The 23,255-nt window shown below is 35.1% G+C and overlaps 2 protein-coding genes across 4 annotated transcripts in view; one reads left to right on the top strand and one right to left on the bottom strand.

Annotated features, from left to right (window-relative positions):
• AK5_1 (Adenylate kinase isoenzyme 5) overlaps window positions 1-5,779 on the bottom strand; it is a 36,440-nt gene extending 30,661 nt beyond the window's left edge. Inside the window, exons 1-5 of one of the 2 annotated variants that reach the window (XM_051215170.1) lie at window positions 5,672-5,779; window positions 4,130-4,289; window positions 1,908-2,182; window positions 1,738-1,851; window positions 214-417 (exon numbers count right to left, since the gene is read on the bottom strand). In XM_051215170.1, coding sequence (XP_051068361.1) covers window positions 214-417; window positions 1,738-1,851; window positions 1,908-2,182; window positions 4,130-4,289; window positions 5,672-5,746 — 828 coding nt within the window. In that variant the 5' untranslated portion in view covers window positions 5,747-5,779. Of the gene's footprint in view, window positions 1-213; window positions 418-1,737; window positions 1,852-1,907; window positions 2,183-3,333; window positions 4,089-4,129; window positions 4,290-5,671 lie in introns of those variants that run through there. The other variant, XM_051215171.1, reaches the window with a different exon arrangement.
• A 2,289-nt stretch (window positions 5,780-8,068) lies between these two features.
• On the top strand, window positions 8,069-23,041 carry KAT8_1 (K(lysine) acetyltransferase). 2 transcript variants are annotated; one of them, XM_051215168.1, is made up of 10 exons: window positions 8,069-8,233; window positions 10,097-10,214; window positions 10,258-10,329; window positions 10,369-10,538; window positions 11,255-11,308; window positions 13,702-13,959; window positions 15,853-15,993; window positions 18,427-18,520; window positions 19,990-20,137; window positions 21,280-23,041. In XM_051215168.1, exons 1-10 carry the CDS (start codon window positions 8,222-8,224, stop codon window positions 21,566-21,568), a joined length of 1,356 nt encoding a protein of 451 aa, XP_051068358.1. In that variant the 5' UTR covers window positions 8,069-8,221; the 3' UTR covers window positions 21,569-23,041. The 2 variants fall into 2 exon arrangements, with proteins under 2 accessions (XP_051068358.1, XP_051068359.1); XM_051215169.1 differs by having other exon boundaries at window positions 10,097-10,329; window positions 21,280-21,821.
• Window positions 23,042-23,255: the final 214 nt, after the last annotated feature.

Here is a 23,255-nt window from a genome sequence, read left to right as displayed (position 1 = left end):
ATTTTTTTTAAAGGTAGATGTCAGTTGTTTACATCAAAAACAAGGTTGCCTACTGGACTAAAAACTGTCTGAAAGGAAATTAATGAAAGTCAAATTAAAATTCTTTTTTCTATAAAACTTATCGTACTCATAACACGCAAAAAAGGGTTTCACATTATTTATATAAATGCCATAATAATAGTTGGATAAATAATGGTTTTCCATAGAACTTACAACTCTGAGTTTCTCGTCATCATCAATAATTTTGCATACTTGTAACGTTTGACTTTTGAAAATACTGATACAACAGTCAATGGAATCTGATTCATTATTATTACCAACTTCATCTCTATGTGATATTCGTTCACTTAAACGTTGTCTAGAATAATCTTCACTGATATCAAGTAGAATCACACACTTCAATCTATCCATGCCAACCTGATTGATAATGTATATAAGAAGAAAATGAAAAAAGTCTGGACAATAATATGAACTATAAAAAATAATGCATACGAGTTTCCTCGAATGAAATCATAATTAAATAGTGAAGCGAAAATGCCTTAGTTTGATTAGTATCGACACCATTAGTGATACGTCTAACAGTTTAGTGTTTAACCTGCCGGTTTACACAGTGATGGATGTCATTCAAGATACTAATGCGAACCAACCAAGTATCGGATAGATGTCTTATTCTAGTTAAAGACCCTTCAGCAATACTCGTTCACTATCCAACACACAGGGCAGAATTCAGACCCTTCAGGTATCATAACCAACATTAAGTCAATAACTACAAAAAATGCGATAATCGACACTTCCAACTTTAATGATTTTGTGATATGGTTTGATCTTCAAGAAATATTTTTTATTAAGTCACTCCAACACTTCCAACTTTATTGATTTCTCAAGCCAAAGCTTATCTCTGGGACTTCAGAAATTCATACGAAAAATATTGTCTAGTAAGCGTATGGTTAATTGATTTGTGTATATCTTCTGTTGTTTCTTTGGTAACACTAAAACTAAAGTACAGATTACTCGAACTAGCTGTTTCTCAAACTTATCAATTTAACTATACTTATTAAACAAATTGTATGGACTGATTTTCTAGATACATGTTTGTAAAAATTTTCAAGATTGCTTCAATAGAGTTGTAGATCAAAATTTACATAGGGATTACTGTCTCCTAATTCGCTGGAATTATTAAATACGTTGAATATCATGTGACCAATGAAGAAGTAGAAACTAACTAATTGGCAAATTTTACATTTCAATTTATATAAAATCCAGTTATATTACAGAAATCAGTCAGTTGATTAGTCATCTTATAGAATTTGAGATAGGGGTGAAGAAATCAGTAAATGATGGAACTTGAAAGTAGTTCGATTACTACGAAACCGTCAATGACACTCGTCCCTACCTACTCCTCACGCATCAAATTTATATTAAATACATTTACATTGACTGATTCAAAGTTTTGTTTATCTATTCGTTGTTTCGAATATAATCAATTAGGTGGTAACTCAAAATAAAATATCAGGTTCCTCAGGGCTGTAGAAATGTCTTGCTAACGAATATCAACTAATCTGAAACTTATGTCGATCAATGTTTACAGACGATTACCTTCAACCATCTGATGGATAAAAGAGTTGGTCACTCTAGGCTTATTATTAAATTTTAAAAAAAAATAAGCTCAATTATCTATCTGTGATTGTACTTATTTTAAAGAGATGAGACGTTATAAGTGTACCAGCAGTAACTTACATGCTTTTTAAGATCTAAATATTGTGTTTCTGTTTTCGGATAACCATCTATTACGAAGCCATCCACGTCACTATGTTGATTCATTTTTAATAAAAGCGTTTCTAAAACTATATCCTATGAAGAACAAAAAACAGAATAAGCGTCAATATAAAATGAGAAAAAAATGTTACATTTGGTAATAATTCCCGATTATTAAGCTTTTGTATAGCTTCATGCCAACGAGATTGTTGTTGGTTCTGTTCATTTATTGCACGCGTTTTCAATAAATCCGGTAAATTGACATAAATAAATTTAGGATAATGCATGATCAGTTCTTTTAAAAATGTGGATCCGTCTATGCCTGGCCCAGCTACTATGCATATAACCACTGAGTCCTCTTCAATACATAATCTAGGTGAATCGATTTCAGAAGTTGCATCATTTTGTGAACTGTCTTTATCAACTTCTAAAATTAGAAATAAAGAATTAAAAAATGAACAATACACTTTTGCTTTTATCAAAAAGAACTAAACTGATATTTTCACATGATATAATTCTACTTATTTACTGGGATCATAGAAACTGGATGGATTTAATGCTCAGGTCGTTTGATTGCGGCTAAATTCGAGTAGGAACACCAATAAATTACATGTTCTACAGACATACTCACTTTCTCATCGCATACTATGAAATAGTTAAACAAATTTAGTTGTAAAATATTAGTTCATATTCTAGATTTTAAGCTAATACTTATCAAACAAAAACTAATGTTACTAACATTCTGACATGAAATTGAATAAGATTGAATTTGACATCTACAATTAAAACACTTAAGTCTCTAGACATGTTAGTATAAATTTCTGAAACTAAGTGTTTATATTAATTGGTGAATAGTAATATAATTTACTGAATTAAAATGACTGAATGTCACAAATATGTTAGTGTTACCAACTATTACGTCCACGGTTTGTTAAAAAAGACTAGCTTTTTCGCTCCACAAAGTCATTTTATTGTGTTTTCGAGACACTGCTTTAAGTAAGCTAGTCATCTGCCGTGAAAATCTCGTCATATTGTACTAGATTACTGTTGATTATGGCATGTAGAGTCAAACGGTTTTATGGTCTCAGTTGAAATGAAAAAAGCAGGACTTCTGTTTGACAACCATCAATAATTCAGCTAAACAGGAAGATACAAAAAATGAGTCCCAGGACTTTAAATTTTTCCAGCTCAGTCAGTCAGCTACAAAGTAGGACCAGGCACATATATGCATCGGTCCAAGTTGCCATACCTCATTAACACAAGATGGACACCGGATCCATAAAAGTAGTTAATTCAAAAGTGGTAATATAGAAAAGAAAAATTACAATAACGATATAATACAGGAAGAAAGAATTAGTTCGTAGAAAGAAAGATATGAAGCGATTTCAATCTCTTAGTTTAAGGGAAGACATAGAGTGTATACACCTACGCCATTGTGATCGATTCTGAGCCATGTCATCAATAGTCTGCATCTACCAACATGGCTCAGACTACCAGCTCAGGAACACTAGATGTCAAAATTGTTAATGTCAGTTCATTAAGTTTCAACTTAGATTGGTGGTTTGCGCAGTTTTTGCCTGGTCGTCACTGATTGTTTTGTCAGTAACGCTTATCACTAATACTTGAAACGAGGGACCTCCGCGATTCTCACAACGCAAAAGTAAGAACACAAAGACTTGTATAAGTGAAGATTTATTAACCCCCAAAACACGACAACGACGACAACCTTAGTCGAAAATACACTCATCAATATATTGATTGTACACCCATTTCGATTAATAATTAGGATGAAATCACATATGCTGAGCATAGTCCATGTTCATTGAATACAAGAATATCGTATATAATACAGAACAAAATATCATACGAGAAAAGAAAACGAATTCTACACTGAATAATCATCATATTGAATCAGAACGGAAGTGATGTTGAAAAAAACTCATAATTAGTAAATCAATTGAATTTTGACTTTTCTTCTCGTCATATAAGTTTTTTCCATTTGTAAGTAATATTTATCATGAATTGACGTCAGTTGGAGATTAATTATAAACCAAAAAGAACTGAGTTACTCGCTTTACCCAACTAGTGAATCACCAGAATTACACATACACGACCACATGTAACATCCATCCTGGGACCTTTAGGTATCGAAGTAGGCAGCATGACTTTTCGCGGCCAGAGTGAAACTAAGTATTTCTTATTCGTGATCTTTGACAGAACGCAGTTAATGTCAAAAAGCGTCACTAGACAAGTATCACATTTCCGATCTAGTTGATATCTTGGTTCCTGAACCCCTAAAAGAACTTTGACATGTTCATTATAAAAATAATCCTCTAAATTATTGTAAAAGATTAATGTATAGCAAAATTCTTACTTGCTTTCGTATGTAAAGATAATTGTTCAACTGGTTTCGATTGAAGAAATAGGTCCCATCGTACACTGTTCATTCCATTCGCTCTTATTTTTTCAATACACTGTTGCATATAGTCTAAATGATCATTCGGACGATGATACATTAGTCCAGTCAATAAACACTAAAATTTAAAAAAACATAATTTTAGCATCTGCGACACATCTCAGTGATTACATTAACCAGTCTTTAAGAAAAGAACCAGTCTACTTTAGCACTTTCAGTTTGATCAAGTAGGCTGTGTCACTGAACTTCACACCGAAAATATAACTTGAGATTGACTTCCTCATTTGATACTAAGTTCATGGCTCAACCTACAATGCTGCAAAGCATGAGTAGCAACATGTACTAACATAGGATACAACTTCCTTTTTTTAGAGATCCAGTCTACTATAGCCAGAATATAAGGCTATTAAGAAATGGTATTCTTGAGGTGTAATGTTCAGCGATCCATGCTGCTCAACTTTTTCAGCATCAGCCGAATTCCGACTAGTATTTATTTCATTCAAACTTGGATTTACTACCGTCATCAGTATTCTAAAAGGCTTTTCTGTATGAAAAATGTTATAAAACGGTAGAAGCTATGACCTTATGGGTTTCATAAAATTTCTAATAATGAAAACGAAAACACAGAAAGAAATCTATATGGATTGTAAATCGGTATGTTAGGAGTTTTTCGCCTTTTGTACGGTAGGTCTTGAAAACTATTCATTGAGTCACTTCTTTGGCTCAGTAGAAACATATCTTGATAATGATTTCTACTAATCAAGAACGAGAATTAATTTCCAAAATATTAACCCTATGTAAGCTCATATATACAAACACACAGAGTCAAAGCAAAAAAAAACGAAGATTTGAGACTGCCTACGGTACATAAGCATCATTATGTTCAAAATACATTGTGATAGACCCAAAATCTTATTGCTATCAATGTCTCGCAGATCTGTTTCGGCTTCATACTTGTGTCAGCAGTGACTGTCATCAAATACTATGGTCATCAGGTACATTTGAATCTAGTGTGAATACCAAGTCAGTGGCCTGTTTTACTTATCGACATTCTCATCAGATTTTTACACACTATTTTGTATGCTCTCTGAGGTACGATGTAACTCATGGCAAAACGGAAATGTTGCAACAAATTGAAGTTGCAGCGAAACTTATCCACATTTAGGCAAGAGTGGAAGACGCAAGAGTTTGATTTTGGCAGATAGGTTCTTTTAATCTAAAATCATTCAGTATCAGATAAATGATAAATAAATCATTTTTCTAGAATGACCATAAGAATAGAGATTGTATTAAATACTTTCGGACTGTTAATGCATGTCTGTGATAGATTTATATATCGAAAACCATATAAGTTATTGAATTACATTATAAAAATTAGAAAACGAGAAACCCATAAACAAATATGTTAATCGGGATATGAAAACTCGGTTTTCTTCCAAAAATCAAAATTTTGATATTTTCAAAACTGTAAAATGTTCCTATAAATGTTAAGTGACATACCTCAAAAAGCTGAGGAATACCTTTTTTAATAAGGTAATCTCTAGTATCAACCATTTCACCGTTAGAACTTTTCATTTCTAAAGAGCCACATTATAAACTACATTAGAAACCGATGCATTCAAACGACAGCAATTGTGACTCGAATATCTTTCCAAATGTTTCTATAACTTTGAATATTTTCGTCTGTAGTTGAATTGTTGAAATTTTTTGAATGTTCTGACTATTTAAACCTTCGCGATAAAAAATTGTCGTCGACATAGTGAGTATACTATGCCATTCCATATTCATTCAATTCACATATGAGATGCTGCGCCGCCTTCTTTTGGAGCAATACTTTGTTGTTCGCTTCACTTTTAATATTACTTTTGGTATCAGGTTTTAACTTTGCTGCACCCTTAGGAGTAAGATATGGCGTGCCGATTTACTGAAAATTAGAGTCTCAATTGCATGAGATTAGCCACTTAATTGTGTATAATCCTCAACGAGTAACCAAAGCGGAGGAAATGGATTATTTTCCTGGCAGATATCTTAATTCATATCCAAAGATGTCTTGATGATGTGTAGGCAATGGAATAGTTTATATCGTTTTCTTTTTTTAAACCCCATCCTTCTTGTGATACTACAAATCTCCCTGTCCTTCCACGAATTAATTACTTTAGTCCCAGATGATAAGGTTAATTCTCGTATGGTTTGTCACCCTGCTCCTTATGCGTCTCTGGATTTGTTTACGGCTTTTTAACTCAATCGAAAGGGGGCCAACAATGTTGGGGATTTCAAAATATCTCTACCAATATGAGAAACAAGTTGACAACGAATGCAACCAGTTTTCCGAAAACATATCGCGGGCACTTCGGTGCACCTCCTGAAAAATATTTATTAAAGACTGAATGGTTTTCTGATGGATGATGTAAGATACAATTCGTTCATCAGTTGTGTAGGTGATTATTAAAGATAACAATGGTTGTTCTCAGCTGATTTTGAATGCGACGAAACGTTTTTCCCCAACTCTGTCGGAATGAATGGAAGGACGAATAAGGATCAAAGTTAGCTTAACGCAATACTCAATGCATCGGAGAATTCATAAACGTCTCCATTTTGTTTGGACTTGTGAAAAGCCTTTGGCCTTGCAAGAACATAATGGGTGGGGAAAACAATTGTGATAGCTTCAAGAGTAAAACGGATTTAGATTCTAGGTCACATACGTTAGTACGACCAAGAAACTGTCCATTTACAGGCAGCGTTTGATAAAACCTAACGAGTTGTCCGAGGCAATGAAGATGGTTTCGATAGAAATTCATGCAGCCTAATTTCTCATATGAAACATGTCAATTAGTGGCTGTCTCCTTAATGTCCTTGTCTTATTGGTATCTAACGATATGAAGAGCTGTCCCTGAAAAACTCGTGGGTATTGTAACGGTAATTAAATCCCCAAAATAAATAGCTCTGTAAGTCTTCGACCTTTGATGCTGACCACATCAGTTTAGAGAAATCACCTAGCTGAAGGCACTCGATCATTCATCCGCACCAGATCACGCCGCGCACGACCTCTCTTACAACTATTAGCCAGTTTAGATCAGTCGCTTCTGGATATATTGATAGCTTATCAGATATATCTTCGAACCTCCTCGTTTCTGACTTTTGATTTCACTGGGTGGGTACGATTCAATTATAGAAGGTTCTACTGGATACAGTGTTCTCAAACTAGAAATACCCGTCTCATCTTCAGGATGAAACGAGTTTAACGCATCATGTAGGTTTGTTGAAATCTTTCGCTGAGCCTTAAGCTATTTCAACAAACTGTCCCTTACTTTCTACTAGTCCTCTATATTTTAGAATACGATTGTTCGTCTCGTTTCGTCAAAAACGGCTGTCCACCTTAAGACACTTATAAAAAGATACTTGAAAGTTCTTAATTCTATGACTAGTGCAGGTAGATTGAAGATGCCACAGGTATTCGGAATTTGACAGCGCTTTAACCAGTAACACCTAATATGAATCGTACCCACCAAGTGAAATCAAAAGACAGAAGCGAGGAGTTTGGAATATATATTTGATAGGCTATCAATATATCGAGGATCGTCTGATCTAATCTGGCTATCGACTGCAGGGGTTGTTGAGCACGGCGTTCCCACTCATGATTTGCTGCGGATGCATGACCGAGCGCCTTCAGCTAGGCGATTCCATTAAAACTAATGTGGTAAGCATCCAATGTTGAAAACTTACAGAGCTATATCTTTTGGGGATTTATTTACCGCTACAGAAGGAACGCCACATAGTTTAGGTTTTTTATTCTTTTAGAAACGCGATCAAATTTACTCGTGTTGAGTTATTTCCAGGTGACGGTAGATCTTTTCATTTTGTTTTCTACTACTTAACCGATATTCATTTGTCGCGCTTTGCATTGCGGGTTTTTGACACTTGCGTTACGTAGCATATGATAACCTATTATTCATCATTTTATTTCTTCCGTAAACGTGGTCATACTTTTTGGTCATGATCAATCGAACTAATTTTAGCGTTAAAATTCAAAGCTGAGCGGAATTTTCATTCATGAATGCTGTAGTAGGTTGAACTATCTGTTTGTTTTGATTCGCAGATTGTCGTAATTTGATGCTTGTGTTCTTTTTTGATTGTTGTCTGTCGCTTTCCGTTGTAGATTTGAATGAACTATAAGCTTACTGGGTTGTCGAGTCATCTCTTCATTTTTAATGTCTTTGCGCTACCCCGGCTTCTTATAAGTACCTTTTGGCCTGACGCGATCCGCTACAATTTAATATATTTATCCAAGTGGATGAGTGAATTTCGCGTCAAAGTTCGAGACCTGTCACTTTACACGTGATTGGTTCGTCCATAAATTATGGTCTCGCCGTGTCTGATGTATGATTAGGTAGGAAGAAAACCATGCGCAATCAAATCTAAACGTGACACCAGTCCAATTACCGATCGAATGAAGCCATTTTAACAGGTCCGCGTGAATATCGTAGCTAATGATCAGAGACTTTAAATGACATAGTATAGAACGTTTGCAATTGCACGGGTCCATCCATTCTTCGTCTTCTTAAGTTCCAAGTTTCTAAATTCCTCATAATCTTTTCACTACACTGATTTGTGTGTGCTTGTACCGTTACGCTAGTCAAACCAAAATCTCATCAAATATATAAACCTAAGTAATTGCACGCTTCCTGTTTGTGCTGTAAGTGGTAACCGTAGTACAAAGTTATTTAGACGGAAGTTGATCATATTTCCTCAGTAGTTAACTGTAGTCCAACTTATGTAGAAACAGTTCATCATCATGTTATGAGAAATTCGCACTTGGATAATATACCTGTTTTTTTGTTTAACATAAGGGAGTCAAAGTACTAATCATATGTTGATACATTCCGTAAAGTGCTACGTTTTTACGTATTTTATTGTATATTTATGTCAATTGATCAGTTTGGTAACTTGGACCGATGAATATATGTGTCTGGTCCTACGTTGTAGCTGATTGACTAATTACTGGGTTTTACACCGCTTCTATCCGTACAAAGTACAAGCTTCTTGAACCATTTACTGTCACTCAGTCAAATTCTAGATAATTTATATATGTACACAAAAAAACTTACGGCGCGTTTTAAATGTAACATGTGATTGTCGTCTAATAGCATGATTATATCTTACGATATAGTGTTTATCGTCATGTAATAACTCTTTAAGTCATTCACATCTAATACAAAAATGATAAGTACTTCTCAGCGCGAAACTAACTCAGTTTATTTTGTCCATTACCATTAATTTATGTATTTGTAGGTAAACCAGTAAAGTAATACTGGTATGTATGAGCAAAGATTGTTTCGAAAAATCATGTTTAGCTGACTTTAGTGCTTGGATCATGCAAAGTTGGAAATGCTGTTCTTTTGTTGTAGGAGGATTATGTTGGTTTTGGTTTGAAACGTTCCAGTCCTAGCTACTACTCCACCCATAAATCAGTCAGTCAATCAGTCAGCTACAACGTAGGACCAGGCACATGTGTGCATCGGTCCAGGTTGCCATACCTCATTAGCACAGCAAGATGAAAACCGGATTCATAGGAGTGGTTAGGTCAAAGGTGGTAATATGTAGGAGAAAGATTGCAATAAGGATATAGTATAGGAAGAAAGAATTAGTTCGTAGAAAGAAAGATATGAAGTGATTTTAATCTCTTAGTTTAAGGGAAGACAGGGAGTGTATACACCGACGCCATTGTGATCGATTCCGAGCCATGTCACCAAGAGTCTCCAACCATTGGTTACGATTGTCACGCGGACCCCAACCAAGTAGTCTGCATCTACCAACATGGCTCACCCATAAATACATGTCTTCCGTCATATTACTTCTCTAATTGAAATATTTGTTTGTAGGCGAAAGTATTTATGTAACTAAGTCTATTGGGTTTCAACGTTTTAGGTAAAAAAGAGGATGGTTCATAATCCGACTGATGATATTGATTTAAAAGTGTCAACACTTGATCCGGATATACAAATTGGAGAAGTGTATAAAGTTTTACGATCTACTGGTCAATACTGTAACGTCCATAGTATTTTGAAACTTACTTCCTCTTGACATAGATCCTGCCGCTGTAATAGAAGGTCGTATAGATGGTAATGGGAATAAAGAATATTATGTTCATTATTGCAATCGTATGTTGTTTTACTTGTTTAATTGTTACATTTATCCAGACGACCGTAGATTAGATGAATGGGTTACATCTGAACGAATTGACTGTTCTGCAAAGCTTAAAATTCCATGCGAGTCGTCTCTTAACCAGTTAACAGATTCTGCTGGGTGTGATGTCCGATTCACCAGAAATCAGAAACGCAAGTTGGAAGAAACTTCCAAAGTTCTTCAAGTGAGTGGTAAATTATTAGTTTACATAACAGCGAAGTAAAGAATTGGGTTAACCATAGCGTAGAAGGAAAAAATGGCAAATCAGTTAGTGAGGTTGTGAATCTTCATTGACTGAGGTGGCTCGAACTCGTGTTACGCATTCTCAACCGTCTACTACCCTAACAGTCGTTTTTAGCCGACCTAGTAGTAGGTTGGAAGAAAGCTAGGGACAGGTAAATCAAAACGTGGTATCAGTCCATGAAAATAATAGCTGTTGACCTGAATGGTGTCGGTAGATACTACCTTTATGGGGTCCGCAATCAGGAGTTGAGGTTCGATGATATACTTCAGGATCAGTCACAATGCCATGTGCATTTACTCTCTGCCCTGCTCTAGGTTTTTAGTTCTACTATCCCTTCACATATTCCTTCTCGTATCATGTGTTTGTCATTATAGTTGTTACATCATTTTTATCCATTTCTTATTCATGTTATTAGTTCATTCTTATCTTGCTGACGTAGTGTATCAAATTCACCCAACGCACATTTGCGTTAGGCTGTCAGTTGATTATGATTGAATGATCAAAGAAATGATCTGATTCTCACTCCACAGATGTTTTGCATGTTTGTTGTGTATGTGATTTCTTTCTTTTGCCATGTTATTTTCTTCATTTCATGTGTTTGTTGTCACATGCTTTTTGGTTTGGTTGTTATCATATATATTTTTTCTTATTCACAGGAAAGTGACTCTTTAGACTCTACTACGCAAAAATTGGAGCTTGAATATCAAGAAGTAAGGTTTTTTTGAAAAAGTTAATTCGCATAACTTTGATAATCGCGCTTCAATTTCTCCATTGAGTTTATCTCTTTACAATGAGTTTATACCACAAAATACTGTTTTATTTTGCGGGAATAGCTATACTAAAAATGGTCCTAGTAATAGATTTGTAACATTTGGGAAAATAACAATGATAACATCCATTAAATCAATGTTGTTACGTTCTAGACTAATAGGGTTTATTCTAACTAGTTCTCTCTAGAATGAAATGGTAGGTTAGTCGTTAAGACGTTCAATTTCGAGCCACAAAGCTGCGGGTCCGAATCCCGCTCTAATTGTTTTGACTTAATATCACTAACCCTCACAGTTAGGATGTGACTTGAAGTCAAGTACACTAACTTGCAACTGCCAAATGAATTATCCTTTCTCTATCTCATCATTTTTTCAGTTAACTTAGTCTAATACTTCCAGATGTAGAGCAGATAGAACTTACAAATGATCATGTAAAAGGCTGTATGTGATCGTCCGCAAGGTGATGTCATTTTGGAACCAATTCAACTGTTCTTTTAGGCACTTTAGACAAAATATCAGTTTTCACGATGTAAGCGACTGGTGACTATTATGTGTTTGAAAGTTTTCTTAGTCAACTTTTCCGATGTCTTCTTGACCTTTAGAAACAAATTACCATGGGTTCCTTACATTATCAACGAGTTTAATTATAAGTAGTCTACTCTGCATTTCTCTATGTATTTGACAAATAGCTGGTCGAGACGGCAAAATAGGTAGACTTTAAGTGTAGAGTAATCCCTTGAAATCTAGAATGACCACAGTCGCTGATCGTCCCAGTCTAAATAAAATGGTGAAAGTACTTTTGTGATGAACACAGAGTTGTGTTAGTTAATATAGGGCCTAAAATATTAGCTCGGAATATCGAACCTCAAAAGTTCTTGTCTATTTTCTGCCCTGGTACGGCCAAGAGTGGGGAGAGTCATCTCCCTCTCTAAATGCTCCCACGTGGCCACGTGCATACAACCACTGCCAGGGAAGTTCTACTCACCGCCTTCTGCCGACGGGAGAGTTGTTTACAAAATTGAGAGGACGAAAAGCGAATGTCCGGCGCTTTAACCGGGTCAGTGCTTATGGTGGATTCACCTAGGAGAGTAGGAGAACCCTGATTCTACACCAATGGTGCACATGGGCTCCAGGATCCTATGGAAACAAGTGGCGTATGAACCAATTGTTGGTCACCGGCTACCATGGGACTGCATCTCCCTCTTGCGGATTAGACCTTCAGGTCAAAGGCTCGGAGTGTGACCCCCTAAGTAGACCACCTGCTTCGGTTTGGTCACCCGGGCAGTATCCTAGTCCACACAAATCGAATGATTTATGTGGCGCATATCTGTTTGGTTCCTCCTTGTAACAATGTTTATGTGTTTAAGTGAATAAATAACATCAGATGGGTTTTGTGGATATTATAGTAATTCTAATGGTTAAGATCATGAGTCATTTGAAGCTAGATCACCATGGAAAACCTGGAAGCACTGGACAGCCGTTTCGTCCTATTGTGGGACAATGGCGGATGTGTCGCTCAATTTCGTGGATTAGTTGAAGTTAGACATTAACACCGTTAGATGCCGGCTCAGTGGTCTAGTGGCTAAGTGCTCTTGCGCGAAACCAGTAGGTCCTGGGTTCGAGTCTCGCAGGGGGCAAGGTCGTGGATGCGCACTGTTGGGGAGTCCCACAATAGGACAGAACGGCCGTCCAGTGCTTCCAGATGGTCTAGCTTCAACTGACTCATGATCTTAACCATTGGAATAAATAATAAATAGAATAAGTCTTTATGACCTGACCGTGAAAATGTACGTTTAGTATTCACACTTCGTTTGTTTTTGGAATAGAATCTTTCTTGCATATGTGATAATTATAATTAGTTAACAGGCTTAAGTATACTTTTATTTCCCACTGAATGCAAGATTTTACTTCAGAACTGGTCTTGATCAATACTTAGTTTGACTATCTTGAGTGGAGTAGTCTATCATGTTGACTACACAACACACCTTAAAATCCTTATCCCTATTGTGAGTTATTGAATCGCTAGATCTTGTCGCGGAAACTAAAAGCCCCCTGGACGTTTGTCCGTCTGTGACACAAGTGCTTCAGGTAAAATCTCTATCAACCGATAAGTGAGTAGACTTCATAGTAGTTCGCATTATATTGCGAAACAGCTGCAAAACACAGCCGCCATGTAAATCAACTATCTCAGAGAAGTCTGTATAAGTGCGAATTATGTTAATATTGATTGAACCTGTCAGCTGATAGCTCAATTATACTGTTTTAGCTTATATCATGTCCGTGTAACATTTTTATTTCTCATTTCAATTATTTTGTGTTTAAACTTTACTTGTCAGTTTACTCGAGTGAAATTTATTGATCAGATACAATTTGGCAAGTACGAAATTGACACATGGTATTTTTCACCTTATCCCGAAGAATTTAGACAAGTGAAAAAGTTATGGATATGTGAATATTGTTTAAAATATATGAAGTATTCAGAAACATGGTTAAACCATATAAAATATGATTGTAAAGCAAAACGACCTCCTGGTAAAGAAATATACAATCATGGAAATCTATGCGTTTTTGAATTAGATGGCAATGTACAAAAGGTATACGTTATGTTTCGCTATTGTTGATGAAAGTGGTTTTATTGTTTTCGATTGGTTACGATTTATGCTACTGTACCTCAAGTTCCATTGGCCAAGGCAGTACCTGCCATTTGTAATTCGTACATAATTTACACTTAATCTCGGAGTTGTTGATTTGGTCGTTTCACTATACACAAAGATCGCTTCAAACCTATGTGAACTTGCACACCAACTTACATCCAGGTTTTGAACCTATCTATCAGTCGTATTTGTTGAAAATTCGACAGTTGTTGTTAGCTTTAGACACGCTCCAGAACATGCCACATCGATTGTGTTTGTGGCAGTTCTTATGTCTTTGTAGAGTAGAGTATCTCTTTCAAATATGTTAATATGATAGTTGGTTTTATTGCTTCTATCAAGTAATTAATTAGTTTTAAAAACTTTAGTTAACCCAAGAATTGTAACCATCTAAGCATAAATATGTAGGCGGGATCTATGGCTGAGTGTGCTCAAAATATGTCGAACCTCGGTATTACTCTCTTGGTGATGAACAATGGATTCTATAAAAGTTATTATTAATAAGGTCGCGTGTTGAACCAGTGAATAAATTTTTCTATGTAAAGATAACTATATGAAAGTTGTGTTAAAACCTAATTTAGTCAACTAGTTTCTTAGCAATTTCATCATCCATCTTATCTCTATGTGATTGTGAGTTTTTTCGGATATAACTAGTCACCTTGGATCAACCAAACCATTAGTGTTGGTGCTGTGATCTGTAATACTATTTATCATTGATTTATAAATGATTACATTGACGATATCATATCAAGAATTTGATCCCTAAACTGGATAAAGTTCCATCTATGAAAAAATTGATGTAATTATCCTACCGTTAATTGAATCATGTTATCAACGCGGTGTCTCATATTAAGACATTTTATATAAAAATAAAAGACCATTTAGACAAATTAAAAGGTAAGTGGAAACAAAGATAGTAATAAAGTACACAAAAACAATGTGAGAATCACACTGGATAATAAATCAATATTACCAGGGTAGGTTCGGGGTTAGAATAAATTGTTTTTGAACACTTAAAGGGGGTTTCAGTTTCCGTATAGACAAGGTTTCAATAAACCTTAGTATACGCCCTTGAAGGTTTTTGTACAAAACTGCAACTACAGATTTGCCGTCCATTGTCATTCTGATCAACACCACCAGGGCCTTCGACTTGAAGTAGCGATTGATGATATTGTCCAAAATGACAATGAGCTCTCTCAATAATTAAATCATCTAGTTCAGAGACCTCAGCAACAACAAAAGCGCAAACATGTATGCTAAGTTCACTTTCATTGTCCTTGTTTTCTGATTTCTCTTCCTTTTTTTGTAATATGCTGTACTACTTATTAATTTTTAGTAACACGTTTCATCTTTAGCAACTTTTGAACACGTAGTTTGACGTATATTTGTAATCATATCATTTTCTTAAGTATACATATAAGCTGATTATATTCAACTTATTTATTATTATAATCACACCTTCTTAATACCAGGAATAAATATTTCCAATTCCAGTGTATCTGATGAGTGTTTATTTTATTATAACAGTCTCCATGTTTTGATGTTCTTCATTTTTCTTTTGACATTATCTCTCATTATATTTTTGATACAGCTATTAGCTGTCACATATATAATCGTATGCTGTTATAAATAACTATATATCCATTTTAGGAGGCGCTGTTTTCTGATTGTACATGAACTCGGCAAACGCCGTAGATGCCTAACAAGTTTAGCTTTGTATTATATTTCATGTTATTTCACAATGGTAGTATCGTCATTATAGATAAGTCTTGTGTTCACTGTTCAAAAAAAGAAATGACGTTATCCTTTTTCACTTTTATCTTTTTTTCTTTACAGCTTTACTGTCAAAATCTATGTCTGTTGGCCAAATTGTTTCTAGATCATAAAACACTTTATTATAATGTCTCACCATTTATATTCTATGTTCTATGTGAGATAGACAATGATGGAGTACATCTTGTTGGTTATTTTTCCAAGGTAATTTGTATTCATCTTGTCGTTCTTATTTCTCATTATGTAAGAAATCAAATTCTTACTCACCGGTTGGCGTTTTAAATATAAAACATATTAATGATGAAGTACGCCGACTTGGTGGATTGAGGTACGGGTTAGTACTTTGCTCAACTGGTTTCAGTTTCAACAGTCAAATATAGCATCATTGATCTTCAAAACTGAATTGTGGCTCGAATTTTAAGTAGCTGGGTTTGTACTTGTTCTAAGCGACTTTCATTAGTAAGAAGACATGTTAACAATCCTGAAGATGATTAAAAACAATGAGAAAAGTAAGGAATAGTAGTTCAATTAACGGAATCTGTAGTACTGTCAAAGGAGTGCGACCGGCTGTCCCTAACCGAATGCCCACGCCGTACAACGATTATTCTTAAGTCATCTGGAACGGAAACTGGACAAGCGGTGATTTCGACGACCTGGGACTATAATCATATTTCACACACTGCCTGTATTCATGTAATCCATAGAGGAGGATGTGGTACGCTATTTTTAGGGTTGACCATTCCTACTCCTCTTCTTCCTCTTTGGGAAGGCAGCATTACTGCAGAAACTGGTTGTCTGATGGAAATACCTTACGAGCATCGCATCCTTGTACAATCAGCACTACCGTTTCACCCTTGGACCGTAAGTTTCGTTTCTTTCGGTCTTATCGCCCTCCAGTCAACCATCTCGGGATGGTAGGATATGAAGAAAAAATTGTTATAATCAATATAGCTCGATGAACTTATCACGGTGGGCAACCTCGACCACCACATCAAGGTAACAGTTATGGTTTGTTCAAAGTGAGGTATTAACAATCTGATAACAGTGAGTAGTGATCGCATCATATCACCAGAATAACTAAATCTGAACATGTTTATAAATGAGTCTTTACTTAATCGTCTGAATGTGTTTTGTGATCACAATATTTGAAGACTATATGTATTTTATGCTGTTCAAGATTTGTAAATGCCAGGAACTACTGCAATAGATTTGTCCTATACTTCTCCATTATTTTATGTATCAGTTTTCGGTGACACAAGTGTCTTCAGAAGTATAAAATGAAACATGAAAATGGAGTTTTTCTTAAAAAGTAAAGAAGTAGATTGTAAGAAATTATGATTAAAATAATGTATTATACATTGATCAGTAGAAAGACAAAGATTGTAGCTGGATCAGTTAATTGTGTATTGATTCAGAAAAATCGTCAATCTAAGAACTGCAACCATATTTTTGTTATCTTATGGACTTTTTTTGTAGAAAAAATATATTGAGTCTTTTGAAGGTCATTCTGAAGGCCTTTGTAGGTTAGCTATACACACTTTATTCTATGATTGCTTTTGCATTGACATACTATTCAACTTCGGCTCCAAGGGTAACCTTTCAGTATAATTCCACACGTGATTCACTTAGTTCAGTTTGCTTGTGTTGCTTAACTGAACTTAATTTTCGGTGTAGAACTTACATTTGAAACGATCCTATCAACTGAAATTCCATTGTTTCACCCAAGAAACTGATCTGAACTTCAAAAAAATGATCAAAGGAAAATCACAAATAGCGCAATCACTGTGCTATTAGTCTATATTGTTTACACTAACATGTTTTTTTCTCAGATTTTCAACGGTCAATTTATTTAATAATTCCGTCTCGTCAGTCAAAATAGCTGTCACAACTTTAAGGACATTACTGAGATAACGTATGCATAGAGCCCTTATGAATTTCGTGTTAATACTGTTCGCAAAATAAACATTTAAACATAACAGGCTAAATGTTTAGTGTAGACTTGCTTTTAATCTTATTCTCTGGTAGTTCTGATTTTGATTATTTCACTGAAGTTCAGGTCAGTTGCTCAGGTGAAACTTTACAATTATTTAAATTTCAATTGCTGAGATTAGCTCAAATATAATTTCTTCATCTGATGTGTGCTACATACTTAGCAGCCGATTTCTATCACACTATTTGTTTAATTTATGACGAATGTACATTTTAATTTTAATTGTTTATTTGTTTTGTGATTTCATTAAAATTAAGTAATGAAATTCAAGTATTTGAAAGTCATCAATGTTGTCTATTTTAGTAGTTATGTTTGGCACGGTGACCCAGTAGTTAATGCGTTCAATGTTTATCCACTAAGATGCATACTTGAAGGACCCTCTACTTATTTCTATTTGATCGTTTGAGTACGATCACTGTCCCTCACACTTGAAATGCAACTTAAAACCAAGTTCATGAGTCTGTATCTGGCAAATGAGTTGATAATATAATATTTATATGTCATGTCTTAAGAGCATTCTCTGGGACAAAAAAAATCAGCTATGTTACATATCAATCAACCAATTTCTGCTCTGTATGTTGAAATATTAAGCAAATCCTACATCGTCTTTCCTTTCTAAAATATCTTCTTTTCCCATTTTTTTTCAGGAAAAAGTATCTGCTGATAATTATAATCTTGCATGTATCTTAACTTTACCACCATTTCAACGTCGTGGATATGGTCATTTCTTAATTAGTCTCAGTGAGTTTCTCTCATATTTATACATTGCGATTGTTATGCTTCTTTTTTAGCATAATTAAATGACTTCGTTTATGAAAACATTCGGTGTGTGTAATTTTGAATGAATTATGTCTAGATGCAGCCTAAATTCACTTATTTTGTTTTGTTAGCTTAAATAATATTTTTCGTTCTTCAGCTTTTCTTGTCGTTTTTCTGTCTATGTACCGGCGCAACTTGTGACGATTTAGACCGATAGATATTTGTACTAGTTCGTACCTTGTCTATGTATTTGGTTGTTTGTATCCATGCATCTCTCTCTGTATATATATCCTTGATACAAATATATTTTTTATAGTGATACTTTTAGACAGGAAATACTTATGATAATAAGTGGGTAATGAGTAATTGAAACTATATTTATCATCCTTCCATTGTTTAAAGTCGTCTGATTCGATAATATGCAGACATTGTTAACAATTTATAAATGGTTTCTGCAAAATATTTTTTGTCAGAACTATACAATATTGAAATTTTCAACCCACAATATTCACATTCAGTTACATTCAATTACATCACTGTTTTGCTTTTTGAAGGAGGCTGGATAGCTTCTTATAAAATTCATCTCTTACTTCATCCGAATCTGTGTGATCGTAGGCAGAGAAAATGAAAAGACAACGGCACGTGTCCCTATCTTTTTGAGTGCTTACTGTCCAGTTTAGTTGGACAGCACAAAAACGACTGTCTTTTAGCATACATTCTAGGAAAGCCTGTTGTGCTTCCAAACTTAATGCCGTACATATACCGACGAGGTCACGGGAATGAACAGTGAGGACTCCAGATATATAAATGTAAATCGTGCCAGTTCTTTAGATTGGCAAGGTGGGGTCAAGTAATTGACAATACTTGGATCCTGTATGTGTGTTTCGGAGACAAAGCACATTGATGGTGCGAGAATTTAGCTTCTTAGCTTAAGAAGCCTGTTGTCCTATGTGATACAAGGTTTGACCATTCAATGCAGTTTAGAGTGTGGTTTCCGGATACCAAAAATAATATTTCGTGAACTCAAATCATTAGCATTGGTGACACGTGAGGATAAAGATATACGAGCAGAATTGGTTGTAGGAATTCGGTCATGAACATGATGTTCTCGGGTGCTCCTAGAGGTATGAGGGCGTTTTTCACTTTGCTGCAGATGCTGATTATCCGAGAAAAACACCTTACTGTTGTCACACCGCTCTACAGTATACAATATGACTTCACTCTCAAATTTTAAGTTGCTGCTTTTACTACCATCCTCCTCCAACTGACCTGTCTGGCATGGTAGGACCTAAAGAAGCATGTGTTCCAGCCAATATAGCTCAGGTAAGTCATCACGTTCAGCAAGGCTGATCACTACGTTAAGGTAGCGGTTAAGTTGTACACAATTTCATTCACTTAATTTAATCACATCTATTTGTTTTGCTATTGTTTTTGTTATTTTCTTTGTTCAGGTTATGAATTAGCTAAAATTGAACAAATTGTTGGTACACCAGAGAAACCTCTCTCCGATTTAGGTCGTTTAAGTTATCGTAGTTATTGGGAAAAGGTGATATTGAATTTTCTATTAGAAAATCCTAATTGTACAATGAATGAATTAAGGTAAGCTTATAAATGTTTAAAAGTAGTTGTATTTTGCCTAAATAAATAGATAGTAATTTTTGTCCATTACATTCACTTGATTCAAATCAGAAGCAAACAAGGGAGTAGTATTCCGAACAACCAAAACCACAGGACGTTCAGTAATAAAAATATGGGTTTCGCATAGTATTCACAGAAAAATCTTCCATATTCTTGATTTACCCTATCCACCAACACTGACGAAAATAGACCAACCGAAATATTCTGATCTGAGCATGCAATTGTGGAGTTTCTGTTCTCTCTTGTTCCACTAAGCTTACTATGTGTTTTGATAGAGTTAGTTAATGGGAAACCAAGGATCTAAGTTTCGTACCAGTTGGCACTTGTCAGCTTGAATTACGTGGAATCTTGAGAGATATAGTGCTCCTTATGGGATTCAAATTTGTGTCATTATACCTACAAACTAAATAACATTCTCTGTTCACGTGTTATGAGGTAGAAATAAATACTAAGTAATTAAACTCTTCAGATTGTTCGCACAATATAAACCGGTTTCATTTGATAAACAGTTGAGAGAATATAAGAAAACACTTAGGAGCTGTTCCATGCTAGTCTCATACTCTTCAGCAGTGGTATTCGATCAGGGATCTTACCTAGATTTGGCGGCGGAGAGATAATCTTTAGATCATCGCGTCACAATCTAGTCATTCCAGCTTCCAAGTGTAGTTAGTTAGATTTCTACACACCTTTTTGTAGGCTATGTTCTGGAGTGTGCACACCCAAATTTTCCACCAACGATTGCCTCCATACTAAGACGAGACAGCTGTTCATTGAATAACACCTAGTTTTTATTGATAATCACTTTCTGATCCAATCCCACTACACCTATTTTGGTTTAGTTAAACGGTTAGTATCATTAGCTCTCACACTTAGATTGTGATTTATATTCAAGTCTTTGACGAGTGAATTTGTTTTATATTATTGTGAATCCTTCTCATGAAACAGCTAGCCAATACTCTCTAGTTTTCAATGAATTATTACCTTAAATGAAACCAGTCTATGTTAAAATACAATCCACAAAGTAATACCATTAATATCACAAACTTTCTTTATGTAAACATTTTCTATCAGTCCTTATTTCATATGTTCATTTTGCATTTTAGTACAAAAACATGTATTGCCATTGATGATATTATTTGGACATTACAATATCATCCAATTATTAATAACTGGCAACATGGTCATCAGATATGCCTACATCGTGATACTATACAACAATATTTGAATCAATTAAATGATGAACATTCTATGAAAGCCTTTCCTACAGATGGTAAAGAACAACGGAAAAATCGTAAATTGATGCATAAAAACTCTTTTGTATTGGATATCAATCGATTGAAATGGGATCCACCAATTAAATCATCACAGAATAACAAAGAAAGTCAAATGTAATTAATGCTGTTACTTATTTTTTTTTTGTGTGTGTACAAATTCAGTGACTACTGTTATTATCATCGTCAGTAGTAATGAGATTCTCTTTAAAGTTTTATTTTGTTTTTATAATCAACTATATTTTTTTGATTTATTTAATTGTGCTATTATTAATTAGTGCATGAAGTTGATCTCTCTCAACATTTCGATGTAAATACAAGTTGTTTTTTTAAAGAAATTAAAATTAAATGTGCATTTATCGTCCATCTAAAAATTTTGCTTTGATGTTTATTAGTTCTATGTAAGAGTTTTCAAGATGCATTGAATGTGTAGACAGTTGTGTAATTGTTGAAATTATTTTAAAATTATTTGCTTACGAAATATATTGAGGTAAAATACATTTTAAAAAATAGAATGCTTGTACAATGTGGGAGACTGGGAGAGTCATCCAAATTGCTGCAGAAATGAAGAGATACAACCTGGAGGTATTTGAAATCAGTGAAACACATTAGACACAGGTTGGACAACAACGACTAGCTTCAGGGGAACTTCTATAATCATTTCGATATCTGCTAAAAATGGAACACAGAATTCGTGTTTTATCGTCATAACGTTGAACTTGACCCAAGTTTGTATTGCTTTAAACTCCAGAATACTGTCCACTAACCAGTCTTGTAATCTACCAGTGTCTATTCAGCATATAACCGACATGTAGTTTTAGGTTGTATCAGATAATAAATTTTTGGATTCCTCATGATATTGGGTTCTGTAGTGCTATCCGGTGAAACCAATGTAACTTTGTATATGTGTTCGTGAGCGAATATGGTGGCACTTATAACTATTTCTTTGAAAGCACATGAATTTGCAAATCTCCTAGCATTGTCGTTCTTTTCTCCCACTCCATGTCGTCCCAGAATATCATCATACTCGATGTTGTACATTACGACTTTAGCGTTTCGGTTTTCCCTCAATATGGTCAGGTCCTTTCCTGAGCTCGTCTTTACAATCAACTGCAGCCTCATGAAACTGATCTTTATCGTCTTCGTTGCTACCATTGGTAGGCGCACAACAATGGATAGCATTCATTGTAGTCCCCTTTTTTTCGAAGAATCCTTTTATGATTCTACGTCAGTGAGACTCCCATCCTATACGTGCTTTTCGTGCTTCTTCGGACACCATCAATGTAACAACTTGTGAATTCGAAGCATTTTCTTCTTCATGGTCAGGGTTCGATAGCACCTCTTTCGAGGCTATTATTTTCTGTCCAGCTTGGATCCAATGGGTTTCACTTATTCTGAACATCACCAGGTTATATCTCCTCACTTACGTAGCCCACCCAGTCTCCCACATTGTCTGGATATATCATGTATCTATGTTAATTGTTGATCTAATTGTTGGAAGGGATATCAGTCTCGCGATTTCCGAATAAAGTGCTGACCCATACCCAAATCTCCTCCTTTGTGAGCATTATACAGTCATGCACACCGTGCTCGTAAACGAAATACTAGAGTGGTACGAGAATGTTCCATACCTCAGCTACAATAGAGCGGGAAACGCTACCACAATGAAGCATCTTTACCACGCCCCATGGTCACGAGAATGGTATAGGCCAATAGATGTTGACAACTGGAAGTTAGTGACAGGAATCATTCAGAATGCTATCCAACACAACGTATCTAAAGGTTAGCATGGGACAGCTTTTAGTGGC

Source organism: Schistosoma haematobium, chromosome 2 (assembly GCF_000699445.3).
Source record: "Schistosoma haematobium chromosome 2, whole genome shotgun sequence".
In the NCBI taxonomy this organism is placed as follows: Eukaryota; Metazoa; Platyhelminthes; class Trematoda; order Strigeidida; family Schistosomatidae; genus Schistosoma; species Schistosoma haematobium.
The sequence above is the reverse complement of the archived record's forward strand: the minus strand, read 5'-3'. Positions and strand labels throughout refer to the sequence as shown.